Source organism: Drosophila bipectinata, chromosome 2R, assembly GCF_030179905.1.
Source record: "Drosophila bipectinata strain 14024-0381.07 chromosome 2R, DbipHiC1v2, whole genome shotgun sequence".
Lineage (NCBI taxonomy): Eukaryota > Metazoa > Arthropoda > Insecta > Diptera > Drosophilidae > Drosophila > Drosophila bipectinata.
The window spans coordinates 8,431,075-8,449,722 of NC_091737.1; the positions used below are offsets into that span (position 1 = coordinate 8,431,075).

Here is an 18,648-nt window from a genome sequence, read left to right on the forward strand (position 1 = left end):
TTTTTGGTTATTTTTTTATCGGCCGTTGTATATCCCAGAAATATATTGAATTGTCATTGAATGTCGCGTTGCCATAAATAAGTCGGGCTAATGGGGCGAGGTTCATGCAATTTTTGTGATTTAGTGGAGGGCCTTTGGAATTGAGCTGGCTTTTGAGGGCTGCGAAGGACCCCGCGTCGGCAAGTCGTATATCAATGGATTACTTTAAAATGGCAATCGACCAAACTGTCGAATCGCCTGTCACGCTTCTAAACTAATAACGCCAGAATAATCATCATAAATCCATAAAAGAAAATCTTATTAATCCGTCCCCCGAGGCACCAGAACATTTTTTGATGTTTTGCCGAACGTTAAACAAAAAAAGTAAAAAATAAGAGCGGGGAGGGACTCAGGACAGACAGGACACCCAGGACATCCAGGACACACGTCGAGCCCCTTTGTCTGATGTCTGCGGCTTATAAGCTTCATTCGATGCCACACACTTCAAATTCAAATTACTACACATTATATAATATCCTGCAGGCTCTCATCACTCCCACCCGAATCGCCCAACACGTACGGCTAGAGGAGGAAGGACATGTTGGCACAATACGACATAACAACGTAGCCGGAGGACAAAGTACAAAAAAAGGATATATGTATGGATAGAAGGGAGTGTGAAGTAGTACGTGAATGAGGTGGATTGCCTGGTCTTTAGTTTTCTGACCCCTTTCCTCAATATCCTTGCTGACACCTCCACGCCCGGCTTGCTAGTTGATTAAGAAGACATCATTTAAGTTTAAAAATATAAAGAAAATTCTGTGATGGGTGAGACATTGTTAGAATAACACTGAGTGCTAGAAATATATGCTTTCAGTTTTTAAATAGTATAAAATGCTTAAGAGAGATTCGTAAGCCCAGTATGAAGTCCAGAATAAAGCAGTTTTGTTAGAGCCATTTTTGCAAAAAGCCCAAAAGGGAGAAGACCAAAATTCTCCCTTTGTTTTCTCATAAAAGTTTCAAGATTGCCTATTTTTCTATTATTTTTTGTTACAAAATGTAACATAACTTGTGCACACAACTGTACTTTCACACACAATTTCAAGTTATAATCAGTGCTCATTATTATACCAGACACGTTTTCAGATTTTGCGTGATTATGCGCCGCGGCTCGGCACCATTCTCGTGGAGCCCCATGGAGTGGAGTGGAGTTTTTGGGCAAACACAAGACACGGAGAAGGAGCCCAAGTCAAGGAATTAAACTTGAAAATAGCTTAAGAGATACATACTGTGTATCTAGCAGATACTGGCTAGGCGATAGAATGTTGCCTAGGTCCTGGCCGAGCTGGATTTTGCTTCGGCTACATGCCATAATGCTTATTGTTGTCATTTGGCGGCAGGCTTGGAGGCCTGGTGGTAGCTTGGTGGCACGAAGGAAAAGTTGGCGAAAAATATGCAAATTATAATGAAAAACTTGACACTTTACATGCAAAGCAACAAGAAGAACAACAACACATCGCCAAAAAACCGGAATGAAAAGCAGAGGTTGGCTCGAGGAGAAGGTCGTACTTCCCGGAACGGTATCCTTCGTGTGCCACCATCCTGTGGGCCGATGCGAATCTGTGGCAGGCGATTAAGCGGGCCAAATGAAGCGCTCGCACTGCCTTCGCATTTTAATTAAGCAAGCACCCGAAACAGTAACAACTATAGTTCTCCCCGGGTTTTTTCGGTTGACGTTGTTCGTTTTTGGTTGCTGGTTGTGGGTTGTTGTGCCCTCCATGCCCCCCTCTTTGTTCGCTCACAAAAATGGCACAAAATCCCACCCAGACAACGTACTCATCAACACTCAGCACTCGCTGCGAATTCCCGTACAATTTGCATAAAGTTTGGCTGCAGCTGCAGCTTTGTTTCGCCTTGGGTTTTTGATTTCGGCCGCAAAACGTCAACGAGTGTCTTGAGGAGTTAACAAAGTTCGAGGTGTTATGGAAATGCGAAATGAAACATTTTGTCGTACGGAGTAATTACATACATGGTGTGATACGAACAGCCAATTCCATGGACTAATTGGGAAGGTAAAGTATTTCATATTCATAACTATTTTTAAAAAGTATTTAAGAAGAAGGATACTTTTATTTAAACATACAAGTTTTTTATTGCCAGGAGTATATACTTCGCCAATATTGCTTTAAAAATCTGGGCCGATATACATAACTTGTTCCCTATGCTAAGCCGATATTGCTTTATTATTGTTGTTTGAAACCTATACTTGGCTTATGGTGGCCTTCTATATAAGGATCATTTTAACATCCGATTCTGATGATGATCTTTATCATTTTTGGAATTTTTTAATATATTATATTATTAATTATTAATTATTATATACTTATATACTTATTATTATGTCGATTGTACATCAATCTGCATCAAAATATTTAATTCAAAACCATTAAATTTTTCGAAAGATCCTTTTTTATAATTTTTATTAGGAACCCCCTTTGAAGAATTATAAAAACGACTATAAGGATCAATTTTTTTTGCGATTCTTGCACTTAATACCTTAAAGTGTTAAAATATCTATTATCCAAGTATTTACATCAAATCTTTGGATAACATTTCTCACTTTAATTTTTTAAAGGACTCCCCGCTCAATGGCTATTTTTCTCACTTTATTCAATTCCTAAACGTCATACCTTAAATGATTTGTATACGGAATTACTAAAAGATCCTTTCATTTTTATTAGACCATTACCTTTTTTTTTGAATAGAAACAGAGTCACGTGCTCCTTGAATAACAAAAGATGCCTTGTTTTACAACAAAATTTCACAATTTATCCCCCATTATCCTTGGCAACGAACTTACCCTTATGTAAACGCAAAGCAAACACAGTTCCATAAACTTTAACAGCTCTTTTAACTTTAATCTTTGGTGCGCCCAAAAAAAGTTTCTACGATTTCTTTCGCACACACCAGGACAGCCAGGACAACCAGGTCTGCCAGGAGAGCAAGGACAACATATAGTCATAGAGTCATAGAAATTATAGCGGAAAATTACCTTAACGAAAGGGCTTCCGCAATGTGCAAGTGTAACCTTTCGGGCACAACTGTACCCGCTTGTAAGCCACTTGTAGTGGCGTTGCCAACCTGGCCCGAAAACAAAAGCAATTAGATGTCGCCAACTGGCTGACTGGCTGGCTGGGATCTGGGATTGTGGATGTTGCCGCAAGAGGAAGTTGAAACGAGCGGGTTAACTGCGGGCTAGATGGTGGGGGTTAAATGTAATTGCAAGTGTGATTGTGTGTGTGTGGTAAGAGACCTGGTAAAAAGTTTGCCAACGCGATTTCTTGGTGAAACTATAAATTCACAAGCCACAATCATGGCCGCTGTGGAGACGCCACTGTTATGTGCGCCATCTTTTTAACGGAATGGGTGTTGCTTGGCAGTGATGTGGCAAATAAACTGGTTGCATGTACCTGAGTAGGTTATTAGCTTAGAAAGTTGAATTTTTTAAAAATGGAATGAGGTGATTTTCGTCACTAGTATTTTTAGTATAAATTTTGAACATGCTACTGATTGGGTCATTAGCTTAAAAAATAATTATTTTAAAATTCATTGTAACGATTTTCATTACCAGTATTTATAATACATATATAGTATATTTGGCTGTGATGTGGAAATTAAACGGGTCAAATATTAAAAATTATATATCTAATTAAAAATTTTAAACATACATTATAAATCTAATATTTTATCATTATTTTGTAGATGATTTTCGAAACTAATAAATAAATTTAATAATAACAAGTTTAATAAATTTAAGATTGAAGTCGAGGTTTTTTATGTGATATATTAGAGTTTCATAATATTTAATTATTAAATAATTAAATTTGAAAAATAAATTTTATTAATAGTGATGTCTGAGGCCATACTTTAATAAATTTCATAAAAATTCCAAAGACCAGTGCTCCTGTGTACCCAACTCTGCCCTGTCGAGGACATCACTATGGATGTTTCTCTATGCGTGGGTCTGGAAAGAGTGTATTAAAAAGCGTTCAGGTAAACTGGTATCGTGGTGCCTTCGTGTTACCCGTCCTTTGGCCACAAGCTGACAATTTTCAGCACTTGAGCGTTTATTTCACCGGCTCTGGTTGTTGCTGATTTTTATTGCCCATCGTTGCTTTTGTTGTTTAACGTTAGTTTCAAAAACTTTACCACTTCCTTGGGGTCTCGTGGTGGATGCCTGATTGCCGGGGGCTAACATTTCTGGTTGTTGGGGCATTTATCTCCGCCTCCGCCCTGCCTCCACTACCTCCATGGCGTTGTCCTTAAAGTTTGGTACTCGACAAATCCCGGAATGGATTTTAAGTGGAATAAGTATAATGATCGAAATTATTCAACGTGTGCGCTTTGTGTTTTGGCTTTCGTGCCTGGTTTATGGTCTTGGCTTACGGCGGAACAATTGTATGTTTATGACAGGTTTAGATTCCGGCTGGCGTGGGAAAACCAACATATTTATCTAGGTCCTTTTAACCGAAGCTTAAGGTTGCCAAGAGAAACAGATTTGGGGATTTGTAGTTTAAAATAATAGGCTTGGTAGGAAATTCAAAATTTTCGTTTTATTCAAGGCTCCAGTCGGCTGGCTTCTCATTTCGAATGTCATCTCCAAATCGTTTGTTTATTTTTAATCATTTTTTTGAGATCTTACCATTCAATACACTGTTATAAATATTTTGGATTTCATACTATTGGCAACACCATGATCCGCAAACCTGTCTGGCGTTTTAGGATCCGTTTCAACGTTAAGAAGTATGGTAAAAAATGCGATTGTTCGAAGGATGGTGGCACCTGCGAATGCGGTCCCGACTGCCCGAGTCCACAATGCCAGGCCAAGATTGCCTTCAAGCGTTTGGGCACTAGTCCCCGAAACATCCGGGATCACCCCATTGGATGTGTACCCCAGTTCTTAATCACGGATGCCTTCAAGACCCCGAAGTTTATACCGGCATCCACGTATCGAATTGTTCAGCCCGACGAACAAATCGGCCCAAAGGCGGGACGAAAGGAGGTCTACAAGAATCCGGAGTACTATAGCTATTATCGCTTTTCGTACTATGATATTAAAACTGTCGTCAGTAATATCAAAGACGAAATGTCAGCCAATAAATCGAAATAGATACAAATTTACAAGTAATTCGAAAGTGAACTATTTATATATTCAGTTTAAAAACAAATTTATTTTCAATTAAAATTAAGAATATTAATGTTTAAAATGGCAAAACTTGATTGGTTGTTGTGGAAACCCATTTGGAAGCCTTGTGCAACAGCATCCAGTACTCCAGTGCGAGTGAAGAGACCCGGCATTATGACACTAATCGTATTAGTGGGTTGGTCGTTAGTTAGGCGCTGCTATCTGCCCCAAATGCGATTTCCGCACAATGAGCTGCTCCTCCTCGCCGTATGCCCTGGCTCCCCGGAGTCTCGTTTCCTCGTTTCCGGATTACGTGCGCCATTTTTCGTACAGGTGACATAATGATCCGGACTCGCCAGCGCCTCGCAATCGTAGATAATTAGAGAGGGGGACCGGGTGCGAGGACTAAGGCCGAAGGACGAAGCACTGATGCTGGAGTGTGTACGGAGTCGGACAAAAGACACCACCGAGACTTTGTAATTTAGCAAATCGGTTTAGCAAGTCATCGGGAATAGAAAGGACATCCTCCAGCCAGCACGCCTTATTAAATTTACAGACATTAGGCTCTTACTTACACTTGTAGGTAGAATGTTCACTACTTGTCGCTGCCAGGTGGCTAAAAAGATGTCCTGATCCAGATAAAATGCGTTTCTTGGTACTCGGTAGTAATAATTGAAAATTTCAGAGGGTTTTCGGGCTTGGGATGGAGTCTCCAGACCAATCCCATTCACACATCCCATCCGGCAATTTATCAATTTTAATCGCATGCAAATTTTATGCAGGTTCTGCCATAAGACCCCGTCGACATTTGCTTTCGTTACATAACTTTTCCGGGAGAGAGGGTGTGTGTGGGTGTGTGTTAGTTTTGTTAACAACTTTGGGCCATTTCGAAGGCCGTTCTAACGGCTTTTGCTAATCACATGGCACTCTTTATGATTACGACCTCCTCCTCCGCCTATCCAGTCATCTGGCAGGACATTTGCATTTTGGCAGCATAATTTTTGCTGTATTGTTTGGGCCAGTAAGCCACTAACATGGCCAAAGTCAAAACATTTGCATAATTAATGAGTTATGTGTGGGGTTCTAACAAGTTGGAAGAAATAAGAAACTAAAGAAATAAGTTACTTGAGAAGTTACTTGAGAACTTTATTGATCAAAAAGACCGTAAATTACAGATCTAAAAGATAGGCAACTTTGTATTCTTTTAAGCTCCTTTTTATTTTTCGTCCTAAAAACCAAAGTACCTATTTTATTTTCACAAAACCAAAACTGACTTGACATTTTTTCCGCATGTCTGAGAATGCCAATTTACTTAGCTTTTTGAAAAAAGTATGTGTAGGTAACTAACGCTAATTTCCGCCCTGTGATTGATCCGAACACCTACGCCAATGAGGCAGGTGATCCATCAAGGTAGACAAAGGCCCTAAAAGGTTTACGAGGGCGCGTGTGTGGATAAAGTCTGGGAAATGCGCTTATCATGTAACGCTTAACCGTGAATTGACTGGAAAAGTTCAAAGATTATGCATTTAATTTGATGGATGGGATGGGATATACATACATAGCACCTCACATACATACATAGTACTACATACAAAGTATCAACCTTAAAGTGAAAATGTATTCCTCAACCACTAGCTCAGAAGTTTTTGAAGCACGTATCTCCATGGCAGTAGTTGCCACACACGTAAAAACAAAATTGCAAATAAATTTTAATTGTTTTGAGCAATTAAAAATTAAATTTAAAAAATGCTACAAGGAACAGAACCCTATCCAAAAAATGAGAAGCACACACACACGAATATTTCAGTGCTTATTCAATTTGGGAAAATGTTTTGAAACTACGTGAGAGTGTGTGCTGCTGCTGCTCCGGCTAAACAAATTAAATTAGACAACTTTTATTCATTCGTTTGACATTTTTATTTGTTTTCAAACTCATTTTGGAAGAGCAAAGGCTGTTGGCAGGACAAAACAGGACAGCGCAGCACAGAACGGTACCGAACAGGACACTGGAGAGGCCAGGATGAGGACAGTCGAACAATTAACAACAAATACAATTTTCAGAGTTTAGTTAAAAATTTTAGCAACTGCTCCTGTTTAATTGTTTCATTTTCCCTCAGCTACCCCGTCAGTCACGATTGTGAGGATTTAATTAAATGTCATTTGCATAAATTCTTCCTTCCGGCTGGCTGGCTTTTTCCTTTTTCCGATACTAGAAGAAGGCATTGTATGAAACACAAAATTATATATAATTTATGGCACTTTCTTTGTTATACGACAGGGGCTTGGGGAAGTTATCAAAAAAAGTGAAGATAACCAAAGCTTATCAATAGTTGATAGCTATCAGAGTAAATAAAAATTCTCAAAATTGATAATGTACAAGATGACACTTGTTTCTGGTTGGGTTTACAATTTATTTCATTCGTATTGTTCATGAGAACAATACACTTTATAAGGTTAAAAATACACATACATATTTATAAAATGTGACTATTTAATCACTTGAACTGACCTGAGAAAACAATTTATTTTATGGCTCTTCAGCTGCACTCAAACGCGAATGACAAGTGTCTGTAAACTTACCCTGATAAGTCGCAATATGACTCAAACAATCGATCATTTTGATTGCCATCGGAACCATATCAATATCAGTTTGTCTTTCGCAGGGGCAAGATCGGACATTCCCCTCAAAAAACTCTCCGAAATATAATATCTTATCAATAATGCCACTGAAGTTTCCCACAATTTGGCTGCCTGTGCTCCTGTTTAGTTGCCATTTGATGGCGGAAAGTGAGTGCTGTTTTAGTTTCATTTTATAGAAAAATACGCTTATTAACTATGTTTTTTAGTTCCGCAATGTTTTCGTTTTACGTGGATCGGGGCCTATGAGAATCACTCAAATATTCAATCGGAAACCTGTGACACCAGAGTGGGAGACTTTAATGAGATCCCCTGTTCCATGCCTCTGGTGGTGACTCGTGGGTTTTTAATTATAATTATTTAAGGCTTATCTAACCACTTGATTTTTATAGCCGATGACACAGTGCCGGATGTCAAGGCCTTGTGGCAGAACCAAACAGAAGACCGTGAAAAGTTTCTCTGCCAGATGTCTGCTGGGTTTTCTTGCGTCAAGTTCTCGTACATTTTCAAAGGTGGCAGTAAGTTTTCCCCACTCATATCATATGCCAAAGACCCCACCATAATCCTCTGCTTCTTTCAGTTCAAAACATCACCTATATGGCCGCCAAGGTTAATAACACCAATGGCTGTTTCACCCAGACTTATGAGAATGGCATGCAGGTGGAGGCCTGTGTCTGCACGTCTAGAGTCGGCCTGATACCCTGTAATGGCTCGGCAAACAATGGACCAACACTTGTAATGGGCTGGGCACTGTGTTTGCTCGGCTCTTATCAATTGCTCAATAAATATCGAATAGTTTGAGCTGACAGTGCTTTTGACTGGCAATGTAATGTGACATTTCCGGGCTTTTGATTTTGACAAGTTTTTGCGAAATTTATGGGCGGTCGCCCGTTTATTTTTGGTTTTTTAATGGCCACTTTTTGTGGCTAAATAAACTGCCATAATTTATTTGCTCGGCCATTAATCAATTGCATGTGGATGATGACAATGACGTTGCTGACGCTGCCGGGCAATTTGCATTCCTCCGCAGATGTACTGTTTTGTTAAATAAATAAACAAAATTTTGCCTATAAATCAAGGCGAGCTATTTTTTGCGGAGATATAGCCCGTTTTAATCCATGACACTTGACTTTTTGCGGGTCATTGAATGGCTCACCTAATTTAAAAAAGAAGCAATTTAAGCTTCATTAAATTGAAAATTGCAATGATAAAATCCTCTTGAAAGGCTCGAATACGAGCCTTTGTCGGATTTAATTGTTAAACATGGAATACTTTAAATAAATAGCCAACGAAAAACCAACAATAGAGCCGGCTCCTGTTGGGACACACGGCGTATGATAAATATAAACCGGAGTGAGAGGAAGACTGCTCTGGGTGGGATGGGAAGTCTCTTCCGATTGGGAATGCCCATCGGCACAGCCGGGTTCAAATAAACTAATTTTAATGCCTTCCATTGTGGCCAGAGCACGCAGTGCGGCTCAATTGGGATGCAAATGGCAGCATCAGATTGGCAAAAAGGGGAACAGAACGGCAGAATATTTTGGGGTGGTATCGATAGGGTTGAACTACACTCCATACTGGTCTGGACGGGACTGGTCCTCGCACAAGATATTCGCATATTTATTTTTTATATATGCGGCTTCTTTTATGCAAAAAATGTCCAGGCGAAACCTCCAACAGCCATTTGTAAATTATGCCATTATGCATGTGTGTATCAACACTTGAAAGCCTGTATATTGGGTGTTGGGTGTCTTTATTGGGTGTATAAGGTAAAAAAAATATTTCATAAAAATTCCTCAATTGAGACTCTTTTTTCAGCGAAGAGCATTAATTGTATCAGTTGGTATCTCTCTGCGAAATCGTATCTGGGAACAGCATAATAATGCAATTTTCACAATAAACGAAAATGCCAAAAATGCAATTGAGCTATGGAGCTATGGTAGGGGCTGGGGAATAGGCTATGGATTTGTATGAATAGGCTCCAGTCTTCCACTTTAATTTGGCAGTTTTATTTATACATAAATCGCAGCCAATATAAAGCTAGATATTAAGTTATAAGACATTCTTATAAATAAAATCTTAAAAATTATTAAAATTAGAGAATTTTAACCCTCACCAAGAAGTAACCTTTTAAGGCTTATATTTTCAATTTATTTCAATATCATTGCCGATTTGATTATACTGCTGAAACGCACTGTACTATCCTGTGGCAAATATATTCGATTTATGCATGTATATATGCATTAAGCGAATCATCCGATTGCCAGGCTTATCATCCACTGGACTGAAGAGGGGCAGCAGTGTTAAAAATAAATAAATAAACATAATTTGTTGTTGCCAATTTATTGGATGGTGTCCTATGCTGCCCATGCCAGGGTATTGGTTGGGCGGGGGTACTCCTAATATTATGCCATGTTTATGCACTGTCCAAGTTGTTGTTGGCCGGCTATTTGTTTAGCATTTTGCCCAGACAGTTTTATGTACCGTTAGATACGGAGGCAGTGGCAGCCAACGCCTCGTATACGCAATTTCTAGTTAGATCGACCATAATTTATTTGTCTGTCTCGCTGCTTATTTAACAAGCAGCAATAGCAATACCAAAAATAAAGCCGATGATAACCGAAATGTGATTAGCTCTAAAATGGGTAGACTGAGAGATAAGTTGTGTTCCAAAATTGATTGTTTTGCGATTTGATTTGGCATTTGTCTAATCCCCGAATGTATTGCCAGAAACTTGAATTTGAATTAAATGAATTTCTAGAATAGCTATATATACTTCTTTATCCTTCATTCATGCTCACCACATACGCTTAATTATTCATTCTCGTTGATGTTTTTTTGCCTGTCTCTTCGATGCAATTGCAATTTTCAAATGAACCGCTCTGCTGTGTATTTATTTTCACCGTTTTTTTTTTTTTGAGGTTGAGGACAAAAACAAGAACGGGCCAAGGAAACCGCAAAAACCGCAACGAATTTAGCACAATTCTTGACCAAAAAACACAAGGCGGGGGGCACGGAACTATTCCTGAATCGAGTGCATTTGAATATACCGCCGGACAGGCAAGTGAAGCGTGACAGTCGAGGCGAGATGGCGCAAAAAGTGGCCAGGACACTGTCACAGTGGCCATCGAATGCCCCAAAAAGTATGCAATACCACAGCCAATATCAAGTATACGCCGCGTGGCAAAAGGCATACCTCTGGCCGTGCATTATATGCGCACATGCATTGCTTTCAAATCGAAATGCAAATGAAATCCGCCACAGAGAAGGTTCTGCCGTTAATTGGCAATTTATAGCGGAGTTATCCCCACCCAGCCGCAGCCACGCCTCCTCCATCGCCTCCAGATCCATTTTCACGTGTTCGCTCAAGTGAAAATTATCATTTCCAGCGAAACTAAATCTCCAACACCCACCTCCACTACCAAAAAAAAACACACACAAAAGGTAGTGCTAGAAAAATGTACATTGGGAGTGGAACGGAAGTCCAGGGAAGAACACAGTGGAAGAGAACACTGGGAAAGCCGCGCAAAAGTCGACAAAAGTTTAGACGGGGACAAACCGTCCGGGCCGACCACAAAACAGGGCCAACAGCTGCCCCCTCCCCCGCTCTGATTCCGAAGCGACATCACAAACGAAAAAGTTGTTAAATCATTAGACTGCAGCGAAGATGCTCTATTGGGTTATCATTAAAAGCAAAGGACGTTTTTATGGTAGTCCAGTTAACACTAATTAAATAGAGCTATGTATGTATGTGGGGGTATAGGGATTTAAAAGAACTATTCTAAAACAATGTCTTAAAAACAGTTTAGAATATTTTGATAAATTTCAAATGCACGTTAAATGTAGAAATAAATTTCTTTTAAAAAAGCATCCTTTTTGCAAGCATATGCTTCTAGAAAAGAAAACTTTATCTTAAATAAACAAAGGGGGATAAACCTTAAGAATCTTAAACCTCAAATATTTATGATTATCAGAAATCCTTTAACTAAAAACCCACAACAAACCATTAACTCAAAGTACTCTTCAGTTACAGGGTATTTAGCATGAACCCAACCAGCGATTTATCGCATTTTGCTGTGGTCGGCATTAGTTACGCTGAATTTTATCACAATTGCAATTCTTTCTAGTCCCGAACCCCCGCCACACCAGTCGCCAAAAAAAAAGGATTTCATTTTCATTCATCCCTTTGGTTTTCGCCTTTCGGTTCTTGGTCTCCAGCCAACAAACCAGGCCGTAACCGAACCGCTCCCTTGGCAACTGCCCGATTCTGGAAACGGCTAGCGCTAATTTCCACGTGCTGCCTTTAAATAATCATAATTTGGACTTTTGTGAATGGTGTGGCGGCAACCGATGCTGTAAATGATTAACGCTACTGGCGGGATTTGCAGGATTACTAAGGGGTAAGGGCCTTGAAGCACCCAAGTGCCCTCTGCCGACTGACTTGCATATTTTCAGGCCTGATTGCTCATTAGCAAATTCATTTGGCTGCACTCCAGCCCCAAGGGGAAGTGCCGGACTTATCAGTTTAGAACGCATTAAGTGCCGAAGGAAAATACTTATTACAGGACGAGAAAAAAAACGAACAAGTTATTCTCTATTTTATAATTAAATGAAGGTGTTGTAAGGGATAATAACTTAATTAATTAATAAATATTAAAATATTAACTAAAATAATTCCAATATTTTTGAAGCCATATTTTATAGCTCTAATAACTCACATTTTAAAGAGTATTTCTCCCTATTTGAAAATTATAAAAATCCTAGAAAAATTATCATTTTGCAGAGCCTAATGACTTGTGCAAAATGTCCTCGTATTAAGATACTTGCCACACTTATATAGTAGGACAGAATGGAGGAAGGGAATCTTTGGAGTGGCAGCCATTTCACGAAATTGGTGGAAATGAAGATGGGACCCAAATGTCCTGGCTGGCTTAATTGTCAAAAAATTCAAGCCAGAGAGAACTATGCAAATGGACCACAAAGCTGCAGGGCTGGAGGATAGTTGATGAGCTGAGGGATGAGCATTAACCCAGTTAACCCATTAAAGCCGTGTCATAAATTCAAAGCCACAACAGGGTAACACCAACAACGGGCCACTTTTGCTTTGTGGCTCTCGGCCGGGCCAGGCCTGGCACCGTTTTTCGACTCATTAAAGCCAACTTCACGCAATTAGGCTAATAAGCCCTCGCCCTCGCAACAGCAACAGCAACAACAACAAAAGGGATGCCCCCAAAAGCAGGGCCAGGCCAAAAAGAAAGTGAGAGAAGGGAAAAGGCGACGGAGAAAGGCCAGGACCGTTAAATATAAAACACTTTCTTGCTGCCATTTTGCACTTTCGCTCAATTAACTGACCCGAGTGACATTTGATGTGTGAAGGTTTAAGGTTTTGGGTAACATAAGGGTAAGGTAATTATTACATAAATCTCGTTAAAACAATTCTTAGTGGTAGTTCCTAAGAATCCCTATCCTCCTAAAATCATAATCCTTTTAAAATTATTATTTTTTTAATCCTTTTATTCTGTGCAACTGGGAGCCGACTCACAGACCTTCTAGTCGATTCCATTGGAACAATAAAATGTAGTCAGTTGCCTTTAAAAACATTCTCCATTGTCCTGCATCTACTCCATCGGCGGATTCCTTCTGTGAGGCAGCTCCGGCCGCCCAGCGAACACTAAACAACAAATTTTGGACAAGAAACCGGACGAGGACACGGACATTGGGGGACAGATACAAAAAAAACTTAATGTCATACGAAAAATGAAACGAGAAACGGAACAAAGAACATTGAGGACGTGGAAGCGAGCTAGCCAGATGCCAGATGTCCCATCCCAGCGATCCCGTCCGGCCGGGCGATCACTTGCTGTCCGGACAGGCCATCTGGTACAGAAACTGGATGATCGTGCGAGTGGGCCTCCCGGTCATGCGGTCCTTCAGTAAGTACGGCAGCGGATTGTGTCGCGTCAGCATGCCCACATTCCGGATATCGATGTGGGCCCAGTCCACGCACGGCACCAGCTCGTGCAGCACGGCAGCGGCTATACAACTGGAGGCCGGGCCGCGCCCCCTATTGCTGATGTCGTAGGTTAGGTTCGGGGTCACCAGCTGCTTGAAGTAGCGCCACAGGGGCAGACGCCAAACGCGATCGCCAGTCAGTCCGCCGGCCTTCTCCATCTGCTTGGCGATGAAGTTCGAATTGCTGAACATTCCGGCAGCTGCTCCCCCGAGTCCGGCACAGACGCCATAGCCCACGGTGGCCAGGTCCACTACCAGTCGCGGCTTGAATGTCGTCTGGGCGAAGAGGAGCGGATCGGCCATCACCACCACACCGGCCTTGCTCACGTCCACGATGCCCATGGTCTTTCCGTTCAGCAGAGTGACCACATCGCCCGGCTTCACGGCCATGCCGGAGGGCATGTTCTCGCACAGCGGCAGGACGGCGGTGATGTTGATAGGCAGCGACAAGGCGGCCGCTGCCCGGATGGCGGCCACACACACCGCCGCCCCGGCCATACATCCCCGGTACATGTGCAGGCAGTTCTTGGGCCGCAGGCACAGGCCTCCACTGTTGTAGGTCAGCCCCTTGCCCAGGAGCAGGATGGGCTTGTCCTCCGGCGACGTGCCGCAGTAGCTGACCTCCAGGACGACGGGTGGCTCACAGCTGCCCTTGGCCACCATCAGGAAGGAGTTCAGGTGCTGCTGCTCAATCCAGTCCATGGTGCGCACCTCCACAGAAACACCACACGGGCACAAAGCGTCCACCGTCGACTGGGCAAAGATGGTGGGGGTCATCTGGTTGGCGGGGGAGTCGCTCAGTCGCCGAGCCAAGTTCTGGGACTCCGCCTTGAACAAACCCCTCGTCCAGGCATCCACATCGGGCGAGTCGTAGAGATCCAGCTTGGGGATGTGGGTGCGGTTCTGTTTGCGCTTGTTGCTGTTGTAGCGCCAAATGGCCAGAGCACTGCCCTCGGCCGCCTGCTCCGGGTACTCCATGGAGTCCACATACACCTCCGTGCAGCCCTGGAGCTGCAGGGATCTAGCTCCCACGCCAGCGGCTACGCGGGCGTTCTCCATTCCCTCGTCAATCATCTCCAGGTCATTGAAGCCGGCACCCTCCTGGCCGAGTCCAACCACCGCCACCGCCCGGAACTCGGAATCAACATTCATGAAGACCTTGCCCTTGGCCAGCTCGCCCTTGAGTCCAGTTTCGCGTATCAGCTCCGAGATCTTGCCCGAGGTCCGGTCATCGAACTTCTCGCCGCTGGACGTCATCTTGGGATCCTTGTCACCCTCTTTGGCATACACACCCACCACAACGCCCTTGATGACTGACTTGCCCTCGCACTTGTCCGCCAGTCCCCTGCTCAGGATGTGATAGTCGTACGGACGAAGACCCTGGCTCAACAGGGGTCCACCGCCGGCCAAGGGGGTGACCGGCCGGGTGACCTGCACCCTGCGATACAGGTTGACGTTTCGGTGGAAGGCGTTCATCATGCGAGTGGATGCCATTGGGGACTACACGCTCTCTGGTTACGGGTTACGCCTTCTCGACCAACTATTCAGTCGAGTTCCTTGAAGAAGACAATTAAACCAAATTTATTTCCACGTTGCTCCTGACAATTTTGGAATGAATAACAAAGTGTGTTCCTTCGTTGGGATGAAGGGTAGACTAACATGACAGGAATCCCAAATATTGGGACATTGTTCGGAACGCCAACTCCGTTCCAGTTGGCTGTTCAATTTCTGACTTAGATCCACAAAACCATCGTTCTCTTAGTTTTAAATTTATTTTATTTTTCAACTTAACTAGAAATCAGGGAAAGGAAGCCTCACTCTTCACTCCTCGTCCGAGTCGTTCTGGTTGGAGGGCTTCAGGCTCCCGAAGACCTTGGCCGGAATGGCCTTTTGTTCGAAGCGCAGTTTCTTCATGATCAGGCCCTCGCTGTCGGTTTTTGTGGCCGTTTCGGTGGCGTTCTCGTTTGGTTCGTCTTCCTCCTCCTCCTCCTCTTCGTCCTCATCGCTCTCGCCGAGGTCTATCTCGTCGGGATTGACCACCGTGTTCTCCTTGTTCTTGGCCCCACCCTGGGTCTCACCGCGCACAAACATGATATTGGAGGCTGCCTTTTCGGGGGGCTTCTGCTTGGCCTCTGCAGCCGCCTGTCGCGTCTTCTCGTCCAGCAGGCGCATGGCATCCGGCTCGGCTCCATTACCAGCTCCGCCATCGGCAGCTCCGTTGTTCAGGAACTGGGCGGCCATCATGTTGACCTGGGTGTTGTAGGTGGCTTGCACGGAGCGCTTGATGCGCAGCATCTCCCGCATCGTGTCCTCGTTGCCGTGTCGCACCTCGAACTCCTTCCAAGTCTGCCAGAAGTCAGCGGTAATGCGAGGATCACAAACCTAAAAGAAACGGTTATGGGTTGATTTGGAGGATCTTAAGAGGAAGAATGAGTGACCCTACCTGCGAGCAATGGGCGTAGATGGCTCGGGCTCGATCCACCTCACCCAGCTTGGTCTCCAGCTCTGCAAACTTGACGCACATGTGCCGCATGTGCTGCTCCGGCAGCGCTTCGATGGCCTTCTCGTAGATCTCCCGGGTACGCGGCAGACCATAGATCTCTGCCGCCTTCTTCACAAAGATGTTGTACATGTCGAACATCTCTTCCTCCTTCACGGCGGACGTGGCCCGATCGTAGACTGTCATGGCGTGCCTGGCAAGGCCATGCTGCTCCTCCAGCTTGGCGTAGAGCAGGTAAAAGTACTTGGCGTGCTCGGGGGGGCAATGGTCCAAGCACTGCTCGAAGAGATCCCTCGCCCGCTCCAGCTTGGTGCCGCCGTACCGCTCCAGGAACTTGGTTAGGTACGAGTTCCATATGTCATACACGTTTGGCCACTTGAACAGAGCGATGCCCTTCTCGTAGGCGCGATAGGCTTCCTCAAAGTAGTTGTGCTCCTCCAGGAACATTCCGTAGTTGATTATGATCTGCGGAGTACAGATCTTCAGATCGATGATCCGCTCGTAGACTGCCTTGCACGTCTTGAACGTGCCGAAGGACTCCTCCAAGTCGGCGTACATGGACCACACCTTCAGCGATCGGTGGAGCCGCGCCTGCACCGTTTCCGTGTCGTCGTGGTAGGCTATCTTCCGCTTGGGCATGGCCGTGGCCCGTTGCATCAGCTTCAAGGCAGCCTCGAACTGCTGCTGGCGCAGCTCCATCTCAGCCCACTCGCACCACACAGCAGCTAGATCCTCGACCTTGACGTACTCCACTTCGGTGCCCCGCTCGAAGACAACGCGAGCATCCTCCACCTGGCCGTTGGCCTCGTAGAACTTGGCAAACTCCACCCAGAGAGTGTGCAGCTTGCCCACCGCCTGCTTGGGCTGCACCGTCTGCACGGCCTCCGTGTATGTGGAAATGATCTCGGCTGGCTTGTCCTCGTACAGAGTGACCCGTTTGTGCCACTCGTGGACATTGTGCGGATTCTGGCGCAGCAGAACACTATTGAGCAGCAGCAACCGTCGCTCCATTAGGTACTCGAACCGCGACAGCCTCAGCTCCACATCGATGTCATCCTCCTCTGTGGCTGTCTCACTCTCCGCCACCTGCTCCATGCGCTTGTTCAGGGACAACTCCTCGAACTGGGCGTACTCATCGAAGACCTGGGTAAAGTCTCTGACAGTGGTCACCGTTTGGATGGCTTCCTCGTAGATGTCCCTCGCCCTGTCGAACAGACCCGAGCGCACATAGTAATCCGCCAAGGAGTTCCACAGGTGTCCCAGCTGATCCGTGTATCGCCTCAAGCCGCCACGAATGATGGCATCCACGTTCAGGGAGTGCACTTTGTGGGGATTCTTCGAGATGAGGTCGCACAGCTCGTTCCACAGCTGGTGGTTGGACTTGCCATGCTTGGACGCGAAGCTCTCGTTATCCACAATGTTGGCCAGCTGCTGGGCAGCCTCATCCAGGTGTCCCGACTCCTGCAGATAGTCCACGTACTCTTCGGCGTCCTCGGGACAGAGTTTAAGGTAGCGCCGGTAGACGCGGAGCGCTGTTTCCGTCATGTCAAAGCGCCGGACAAACTGCAGATACAGGGGCCAGATTCTTGCGTGCTGCGTGACGGGAAGAGCTCGCAGCGCGCGGTCAAATACGTGGCGAGTTCGGGTGATGCGGCACTGCGACGTCATAAAGGCGCCGTAGTCCATCCAAATACGAGGCATTTTGTGCATGAAAACCAGAGACCGTTCAAAGGCGCTGTTGACCTCCTCGTACATGGGATCCGTGGGAATCTTGCCGCGCACCTGCTTTCTCCTTGTGCGCAAGTAGTTGTGCCAGATTTTGTAGCTGCCGGGCAGTTCCTTCAGAGCACGCTCGTACACCTGGTTCACGCCATTATTCGGAGCCTTTGCCTTGTGATCGATGTAGCGGAGCCAGTGTTTTACGGAGTAAGCGTTCCTTAGGATCTCCTCCTCGTACGGCACATCTTCCTCGTCCTGAAGGAAATACCGATGTAATTGTATGTCAGTTTACGTATTTTGCATTCTACTTACGAATTTTATTTCAATATTGAGGGCTTGACTCGTAGCCGCAGCCATTTTCGGCGATTTTTGATTTTCACAACACGAGAAAGCCGCAAACAAATTTTCATGCGCGTCTCTGCCGAGAACAGCTGATTGAAACAGAGATGCCAGATGGGTAAAACAGATGGAAAAGAAAATACCAGAAAAGTCAATAGCACTGACCAACAAAGTTGAACTTTTATTTCTTCATAATTAATTTTACTTTCTCTATAAGCAAAGGATTTAATCAAACATAATATATATAGTTAAATACTTAATTTTCTGATTTTCCATC

The 18,648-nt window shown here is 44.2% G+C and overlaps 4 protein-coding genes across 4 annotated transcripts; 2 read left to right on the plus strand and 2 right to left on the minus strand.

Moving 5' to 3' along the window:
* Positions 1 to 4,582: 4,582 nt before the first annotated feature.
* Positions 4,583 to 5,167, plus strand: LOC108132055 (uncharacterized). Its single transcript, XM_017251268.3, has one exon. It carries the CDS (start codon positions 4,733 to 4,735, stop codon positions 5,147 to 5,149), a length of 417 nt encoding a protein of 138 aa, XP_017106757.2. The 5' UTR covers positions 4,583 to 4,732; the 3' UTR covers positions 5,150 to 5,167.
* Positions 5,168 to 7,679: 2,512 nt separating this feature from the next.
* On the plus strand, positions 7,680 to 8,636 carry LOC108132054 (uncharacterized). The gene is made up of 4 exons (XM_017251266.3): positions 7,680 to 7,951; positions 8,011 to 8,139; positions 8,194 to 8,319; positions 8,382 to 8,636. Exons 1-4 carry the CDS (start codon positions 7,885 to 7,887, stop codon positions 8,600 to 8,602), a joined length of 543 nt encoding a protein of 180 aa, XP_017106755.2. The 5' UTR covers positions 7,680 to 7,884; the 3' UTR covers positions 8,603 to 8,636.
* Positions 8,637 to 13,294: 4,658 nt separating this feature from the next.
* On the minus strand, positions 13,295 to 15,482 carry S-Lap5 (Sperm-Leucylaminopeptidase 5). Its single transcript, XM_017251468.3, has one exon. The coding sequence runs from the start codon at positions 15,305 to 15,307 to the stop codon at positions 13,655 to 13,657; it is 1,653 nt and encodes a 550-aa protein (XP_017106957.2). The 5' UTR covers positions 15,308 to 15,482; the 3' UTR covers positions 13,295 to 13,654.
* A 133-nt stretch (positions 15,483 to 15,615) lies between these two features.
* fand (Pre-mRNA-splicing factor SYF1 fand) lies at positions 15,616 to 18,504 on the minus strand. Its single transcript, XM_017251467.3, has 3 exons — positions 18,345 to 18,504; positions 16,257 to 18,287; positions 15,616 to 16,195 (listed from the first exon to the last, which is right to left on the minus strand). Exons 1-3 carry the CDS (start codon positions 18,387 to 18,389, stop codon positions 15,635 to 15,637), a joined length of 2,637 nt encoding a protein of 878 aa, XP_017106956.2. The 5' UTR covers positions 18,390 to 18,504; the 3' UTR covers positions 15,616 to 15,634.
* Positions 18,505 to 18,648: the final 144 nt, after the last annotated feature.